Source organism: Homarus americanus, unplaced genomic scaffold, assembly GCF_018991925.1.
Source record: "Homarus americanus isolate GMGI-L3 unplaced genomic scaffold, GMGI_Hamer_2.0 scaffold33556, whole genome shotgun sequence".
Taxonomy (NCBI): domain Eukaryota; kingdom Metazoa; phylum Arthropoda; class Malacostraca; order Decapoda; family Nephropidae; genus Homarus; species Homarus americanus.
In genome coordinates, this window is record NW_024713392.1 from 674942 (window position 1) to 683561 (window position 8620).

The 8620-nt window shown below is 46.6% G+C and overlaps 1 protein-coding gene across 1 annotated transcript; it reads right to left on the bottom strand.

The window, feature by feature from the left end:
• Nucleotides 1–2493: 2493 nt before the first annotated feature.
• On the bottom strand, nt 2494–7920 carry LOC121871931 (spidroin-1-like). The gene is made up of 2 exons (XM_042374534.1): nt 6991–7920; nt 2494–2760 (listed from the first exon to the last, which is right to left on the bottom strand). The coding sequence occupies exons 1-2, from the start codon at nt 7918–7920 to the stop codon at nt 2494–2496; spliced, it is 1197 nt and encodes a 398-aa protein (XP_042230468.1).
• Nucleotides 7921–8620: the final 700 nt, after the last annotated feature.

Consider the following 8620-nt stretch of genomic DNA (forward strand, 5'->3'; position numbering starts at 1 on the left):
GGATTAGGTAGGTTTTGTGTGACTGATATCATTTGCTTACTAAGACGTGAAGATCAAGTCCCATATCGGCGATTAATTATCCAGCGTTTTTCCTACTGTTCTTATTTTCTTCATTATTATATACGTTTTTTACGCTTATTTTAAATACACGGAATAATTTAAATATTACATATAACTTATTTATAAACATATATTGAAAGATAAGTGACGAAATACAGTCAGAAAACTATTTTAAAAGTGTGGAGAGTTCATAGTGAGTTATGCGTCACGTGAGGTAAACATGGAAGGAAAACCTCAGCTGATGGCACCAACTTTCTCTAGATATTATATTTTACTTTTTTTTTAACCTTGAGTTTATTTCACCTGAAGATTAACCAAACAGACGCTACCAATAGGTGTTAGGTAACGTTAGGTTAGGTTAACATTAGGTTAGATTAGCTGTAAGGCTGGTTAGGTTAGGTTAGTGTTGCTGATCATAAGCTGGGGATGGTTACTATTCAGGTTATGACGTTCATTAGATGTGAGAATGATGGGATAATAATGATGCTCATTTGTTTATTGTGGTGCTAACTCTGATATTATTATTATTGTTATTGTTATTATTATTATTATTATTCTGTCTTTAGTCGGTTAATTTTACATGTATTAAAAGATTGTCCACAATAACTCAGCCGCCAGTCGGGGGTTTGGACGCCTCCTTTTTATCAGAAAATTCCATTACTTTTTATTTAATGCAGTATTGTACGCAGGTGTTTTTTGGTAGTAAAAAGTAATTACTACTGACCTCAGAATATCTCCTAATATCAAGTGCACATGGCCTCAAAATGGCCTCTTAATGTCCATGATGTTGGTAAGATTTACGAAAAAAATTCCTGGAAGGGGCTTACATTACCCCCTCCCCCCCTCCTCCCCTAGGTGGATGAGCTCGCTGTGCTCGGCATGTTCCCCACCCACTTCATGCCGCCCCCACCCCCCTTTTTGATACTCCTGGATCCGCCCTTCTGGTCGGAATGGCTATAAACCTCGGACATATTTGTGTTGTAGTATTACTGGAACCTTTGACGCCTGGAAAGTGAAGTTGAATGAATAGAATATATTTTAGTTCAACGACTGTATTAAGGAAATGAAAATTGAAAACGTATATGAAATAATGAAAATTGAAATAAAATATAAAAGAAAACTAAATTGAACAAGAAAATAAAACAGAAATGAAAGTTAAAAGGTTATATAGATAAATGGTTCTAAGGTATGGTTGCCACTCTGGTCCAGGATACATTTGAAGCCATTTTTGCCCTGCAGCGACCCTCTTGTAAGACACAGTTCCCCTTGGCTCAGAGAGGGTAAGGTACTTGGGTCGTGGTCACTGGTAACAACAGCCGCAAGAAGCTACCTCCGTTCTCACACGACTTATCCCCTCACAAAATAAAATAAAATAAATAAATAAATAAAATCAAAATGAAAACACCAATACGCTCCTTAAAGCTTTCACGCTCCTTTAAGCTTTCACGTATATGTATTGACGCTTAGTATAGATAATGTAATAAGTTAATGTTTAGTTGTAGCGATGGTTTAGTGAGGTATTGATGGTTATATTCTCTGGCAACATTGAACACCTCAGCTCTATATGGTAAGGGGCTAGCTTGGTTGGCTAGGCTTTAAACCACAAACCCGAGGGAGTCTTCACATTAATACAGTCTCGTCCTTATGGTACCATCACATTATCATAGACGGTTGGCTCTCTCTCTCTCTCTCTCTCTCTCTCTCTCTCTCTCTCTCTCAGAATTTACTAATGGACTGATCCCCCTCCCTCCTCCCCCTCCACCCCTCCTCCTCCACCCCCTCCCTCCTCCCCTCCCCCTCCCTCCTCCCCTCCCCTCCACCCCCTCCTCCTCCACCCCCTCCTCCACCCTCCTCCCCTCCCCATCCACCCCTCCTCCTCCACCCCCTCCTCCCCCCCCCCTCCCTCCCACCCCCCTCCACCCCTCCCTCCTCCCCTCCCCTCGGGCTACCTCCATTAGTGAGCCTGTCAGTGGGTAATATAATAATGGGCTGTTATCTAGAACGTATAGTAACCTTATATATTTTATGTAGACTTAACCCCATTAATGGGACTTAGACTATTATTTATGATGTATGTAACCCAATTTTATTTTTTACAGTTAATGGGTAGATATAATTGTTTTGGGCATATTAACCCCTTGAGGACGATGATTTAACCCCTTGAGAACGATGATTTAACCCCCTTGAGGACGATGATTTAACCCCTTGAGTACGACTTAACCTTAAGAGGACGATGATTTAACCCCTTGAGAACGATGATTTAACCCCTTGAGTACGACTTAACCTTAAGAGTACGATGATTTAACCCCTTGAGGCGATGATGGTAAGTACTGTGTCACTATTACGTCTCCAGTAGTGAAGTGAGATATATACATGGTCTTTCTCACAGTGCCAGACACCTTCCTTTCTCATCTAACATCTTCCTCAACATCGTCACTTATCTTCCTCATCGTCCTCAATATCGTCATTATCGTCAACATCATTGTCCTCAACATCGTCACCATAATCGTCCTCAGTATCGTCAACATCGTCACCATCGTTCTCAACATCGTCACCAACATCGTCACCATCATCACCATCGTCCTCGGCTGGGCACTTGGAGCTTCCCCTCAGGCCATAACTTCTCCAAACTTTAGAGGCGCTGGAGTACTCTGGCCCTATCTCCTTGCTCCATAACTTGCAGAAGGCGCTGAAGGTGGTCTATAAGCACGTCTCCGGTGTAAAGCGGGAAGTCCTCACCCTCAGGAAGGTATTGGCCAAGTGGTGTCGTTAAGTTCCCCCAGCGTTCTCGTAAAGTGGCCTTTGGTGTATGGAGGTTGAGTGGGTGGTGGTGACAGTCGTTATAGTATCAACAGTAGCAGTAGTAACAACAACAGTAGCAGTAGTACCAACAGTAGCAGTAGTAACAACAACAGTAGCAGTAGTAACAACAACAGTAGCAGTAGTAACAACAACAGTAGCAGTAGTCTCAACAGTAGCAATAGTGACAACATCAGTAGCAATAGTGACAACATCAGTAGCAATAGTATTCCAGTAAGAGTAGTAACAACAACAGTAGCAGTAGTATCAACAGTAGCAGTAGTAACAACAACGGTAGCAGTAGTAACATTAACAGTAGTAACAACAACAACACAGATAGTAACAAACAATAGTAGAATAAACATAGCAGTAGTATCAACAGTAATAACAACAACGGTAGCAGTAGTAACATTAGCAGTAGTAACAACAACAGAAGCGTAGTAGTAACAACAGTAGCAGTAGTAACAACAGTAGCAGTAGTAACAGTAGCAGAAAACAATACAGTAGTAACAGTACCAGTAGTAACAACAACAGTAGCAGTAGTAACAACAACAGTAGCAGTAGTAACAAACAGCAGCAGTATCAATAACAGTAGTAGTAACAACAACAGTAGCAGTGGTAACAGTACCAGTAGGCAACAACAGTAGCAGTAGTAACAGTAGTAACAACAACAGTAGCAGTAATAACAACAACGGTATCAGTAGTAACAACAAGGTAGCAGTAAATAGCAGCAATAACACAGTAGCAGTAGTAACAACAGCAGCAGAAAATAACAGTAGCAGAACAAATAACAGTAGTAATAACAGTAGCAGTAGTAACAACACAGCAGTAGTAACAACAGTAGCAACAATAACAGTAGTAATAACAACAGTAGCAGTAGTAAAAAACAGCAGCAGTAGTAACAACAGTAGCAGTAGTAAGAACAACAGTAGCAGTAAAGAACAACAGTAGCAGGTAGAAGAACAACAGTAGCCGTAGTAACAACAACAATAACAGTAGTAACAACAACAACAGTAGCAGTAGTAACAACAGAAATGTAGTAACAACAACAACAGTAGTAGTAACAGAAGCAGTAGTAACAACAGCAGCAGTAGTAACAACAGCAGCAGTAGTAACAACAACAGTAGCAGTAGTAACAACAACAGAATGTAGTAACAACAACAACAGTAGCAGTAGTAACAAAGAAAGTAGTAACAACAGCAGTAGTAACAATAGTATAGTAACAACAACAACAGTAGCAGTAGTAAACAACAGAAGCTGTAGTAACAACAAAACAGTAGCAGTAGTAATAAATAGCAGTGGTAAAAAAAGCAGCAGAAACAACTATAGTAGTAATAACAAGAATACAATAACAGTGAGCAGTAGTAACAGAAATAAGCAGTAGTAACAACAGTAGCAGTAGAAACAACAGTAGCAGTAGAACAACAACAGTAAGGTAGTAACAACAACAACAGTAGCAGTAGTAACATAGCAGTAGTAACAACAGCATAGTAATAAACACAACTAGCAGTAGTAACAAACAACAGTGAGCCGTAGTAACAACAACAACAGTAGCAGTAGTAACAGTAGCAGTAGTAACAACAAAGCAGCAGTAGTAACAACAGTAGCAGTAGTAACAACAACAGTAGCAGTAGTAACAACAGTAGCCGTAGTAACAAACAACAGAAGCAGTAATATAAGAATAGACAGTAGTAACAAATAGTAGTAACAACAGTAGCAGAAAAACAACAGTAGCTTAACAACAACAACAGTAGCAGTAGTAACAGCAGATAGTAACAACAGCAGCAGTAGTAACAAAGTAGAATAGTAACAACAACAACAGTAGCAGTAGTAATAACAACAGAGCCGTAGTAACAACAACAACAGTAGCAGTAGTACAGTAGCAGTAACAACAGTAGCAGTAGTAATAACAACAGTAGCCGTAGTAACAACAACAACAGTAGCAGTAGTAACAGTAGCAGTAGTAACAACAGCAGCAGTAGTAACAACAGTAGTAGTAACAACAGCAGCAGTAGTAACAAAAACAGTAGCCGTAGTAACAACAACAACAGTAGCAGTAGTAACAGTAGTGAAATAAACAGTAGCAGTAGTAAATAACAGTAGTAGTAGTAACAACAACAAATAGCAGTAGTAACAGTAGCAGTAGTAACAACAGCAGCAGTAGTAATAACAACAACAGTAGCCGTAGTAACAACAACAACAGTACCAGTAGTAAACAGTAGCAGTAGTAACAATAGCAGTAGTAACAACAGTAGCAGTAGTAACAACAACAGTAGCAGTAGTAACAACAACAACAGTAGCAGTAGTAACAACAACAGAGCCGCAGTAACAACAACAACAGTAGCAGTAGTAACAGTAGCAGAGAATAACAGCAGCAGTAGTAACAACAATAACAGTACCAGTAGTAACAGTAGCAGTAGTAACAACAGTAGTAACAACAGTAGCAGTAGTAAATAAACAACAGTAGCAGTAGTAACAACAACAACAGTAGCAGTAGTAACAACAGCAGCAGTAGTAACAACAGTAGCAGTAGTAACAACAGTAGCAGTAGTAACAACAACAACAGTAGCAGTAGTAACAACAACAGTAGCCGTAGTAACAACAACAACAGTAGCAGTAGTAACAGTAGCAGTAGTAACAACAGTAGCAGTAGTAACAACAGCAGCAGTAGTAAACAACAGTAGCAGTAGTAACAACAACAGTAGCAGTAGTAACAACAAACAAATAGTAGCAGTAGTAACAACAACAGTAGCTTAGCACAACAACAACAGTAGCAGTGCAGTAGTAACAACAACAATAATAGTAGCAGTAGTAACAACAACAGTAGCAGTAGTAACAACAACAGTAGCAGTAAATAACAACAACAGTAGTAGTAGAGTAATAACAACAACAGTAGTATAACAGTAGCCGTAGTAACAACAAAAACAGTAGCAGTAACAACAATAACAGTAGCAGTAGTAACAGTAGCAGTAGTAATAACAACAGTAGTAGTAATAACAACAACAGTAGCAGTAGTAACAACAACAACAGTAGCAGTAGTAACAACAACAGTAGCCGTAGTAACAACAACAACAGTAGCAGTAGTAACAACAATCAATAATAGTAGTAGTAACAACAACAGTAGCAGTAGTAACAACAACATAGCAGTAGTAACAACAAAAGTAGCAGTAGTAACAACAACAATAGTAGTAAATAACAACAACAGTAGGTAGTAACAACAACAGTAGCCGTAGTAACAACAACAACAGTAGCAGAAAGTAACAACAACAATAACAGTAGCAGTAGTAACAACAACAGTAGCAGTAGTAACAGTAGCAGAAGCGAAGTATAAATTGTTCCTGTAGTGTTTAACAGTCTCTGTCAGCCGTGCGTGACACACGACTGTCAGCACCAGTATGGCATCGACCTGCTGTAGGAGGGAAGTGCCGGAGGGATGATGTGAGTCCTGTAGGGAGGAAAGGAGGCAGGGTGTGAGTCCTGGACGCAAGGGAGGGAGGCAGGGCGTGAGTCCTGGAATGAGGGAGGGAGGGAGGAGGGAGGGAGGGAGGGAGGGAGGGAGGGTAAGGGGGTGGTGGGGACACGGTTTATGTGTGTGTCGTGACGGACGACAGTTGAGGCCTCAATAAAGTGGTAATGAGTGTGGCCGAGTTGCTGCCTCCCTGGCCCTTGCTGCCTCCCTGGCCTCTGCCCTCCCTGGCCTCTGCTGCCACCATGGCCCTCCTGCCTCCTGGCCACTGCTGCCTCCCTGGCCCTTGTTACCTCCCTGGCCTCTGCTGCCACCATGGCCACTCCTGCCTCCTGGCCACTGCTGCCTCCCTGGCCACTGCCTCCTGGCCCTTGTTGCCTCCTGGCCACTGCTGCCACCATGGCCACTCCTGCCTCCTGGCCACTACTGCCACCATGGCCCTCCTGCCTCCCTGGCACTGCCTCCCTGGCCTCTGCTGCCTCCTAGCCCTCCTGCCTCCTGGCCACTGCTGCCTCCCTGGCCCTTGTTGCCTCCCTGGCCACTGCTGCCACCATGGCCCTCCTGCCTCCCTGGCCACTACTGCCACCATAGCCCTCCTGCCCCTCCCTGGCCACTGCTGCTCCCGCCCTCCTGCCTCCCTGGCCTCTGCTGCCACCATGGCCCACTCCTGCCTCCCTGGCCACTGCTGCCTCCCTGGCCTCTGCTGCCAGCATGGCTACTCCCGCCTCCCTGCCACTGCCTCCCTGGCCATTGTTGCCTCCCCTGGCCACTGCTGCCACCATGGCCACTCCTGCCTCCCCTGGCCTCTGCTGCCACGGCACTCCTGCCTCCTGGCCACTGCTGCCTCCCCTGGCCTCTGCTGCCACCATGGCACTCCTGCCTCCCTGGCCTTTGTTGCCTCCCTGGCCTCTGCTGCCACCATGGCCCTCCTGCCTCCCTGGCCTCTGCTGCCACCATGCCCTCCTGCCTCCTAGCCCTCCTGCCTCCCTGGCCTCTGCTGCCTCCCTGGCCCTCCTGCCTCCCTGGCCCTCCTGCCTCCCTGGCCCGTGCCTCCCTGGCCTCTGCTGCCTCCTGGCCTCCTGCCTCCCTGGCCCTCCTGCCTCCCTGGCCTCGCTGCCACCATGGCCCTCGCCTCCCTGGCCACTGCTGCCTCCTGGCCCTCCTGCCTCCCTGGCCCTCCCTGCCTCCCTGGCCTCTACTGCCACCATGGCCACTGCTGCCTCCCTGGCCTTATTTGCCTCCCTGGCCCACTCCTGCCTCCTGACCTCTGCCACCATGGCCACTGCTGCCTCCGTGGCCTCTGCTGCCACCATGGCCACTCCCTGCTCCTGGCCCTTGTTGCCTCCCTGGCCTCTACTGCCACCATGGCCTGCTGCCTCCCTGGCCTCCGCTGCCACCATGGCCACTCCTGCCTCCCTGACCTCTGCTGCCACCATGGCCTCCTGCCTCCCTGGCCCTTGTTGCCTCCTGGCCTCTACTGCCACCATGGCCACTGTTGCCTCCCTGGCCTCTACTGCCACCATGGCCACTGCTGCCTCCCTGGCCTCTGCTGCCACCATGGCCACTCCTGCCTCCCTGACCTCTGCTGCCACCATGGCCCTCCTGCCTCCTGGCCTCTGCTGCCACCATGGCCACTCCTGCCTCCCTGGCCCTTGTTGCCTCCCTGGCCTCTACTGCCACCATGGCCACTGTTGCCTCCCTGGCCACTGTTACCTCACTGGCCACTGTTACCTCACTGGCCACTGTTACCTCACTGGCCACTGTTACCTCACTGGCCACTGTTACCTCACTGGCCACTGTTACCTCCCCTGGCCACTGTTACCTCACTGGCCACTGTTACCTCACTGGCCACTGTTACCTCTCACTGGCCACTGTTACCTCCTGGCCACTGTTACCTCCTGGCCACTGTTACCTCCCTGGCCACTGTTACCTCCCTGGCCACTGTTACCTCCCTGGCCCTTGTTGCCTCCTGGCCACTGTTACCTCCCTGGCCACTGTTACCTCCTAGCCACTGTTACCTCCTACCTGCTGCCTCCCTGGTCACTGCTGCCTCCCTGGCCTTTGTTGCCTCCTGGCTACTGTTACCTCCCTGCTACTGTTACCTCTGGCCACTGTTACCTCCCTGGCCCTTGTTGCCTCCCTGGCCACTGTTACCTCCCTGGCCACTGCTCCCTCCTGGTCACTGCTGCCTCCCTGGCCTTTGTTGCCTCCCTGGCTACTGTTACCTCCCTGTCCACTGTTACCTCCCTAGCCCTGCCTCCCTGGCCACTGTTGCCTCCCTGGCCCACTTTCATA

Excerpts from the sequence above, each read along its gene's own strand:
- LOC121871931 (XM_042374534.1), bottom strand. The coding sequence starts at position 7,920 with ATGGTGGCAGCAGAGGTCAGGGAGGCAGGAGTGGCCATGGTGGCAGCA. Across the intron at positions 2,761-6,990 it reads CAGTGGCCAGGGAGGCAGGA|ACCACCTTCAGCGCCTTCTG; the intron begins GTGGGCCATGGT and ends ACGTGCTTATAG.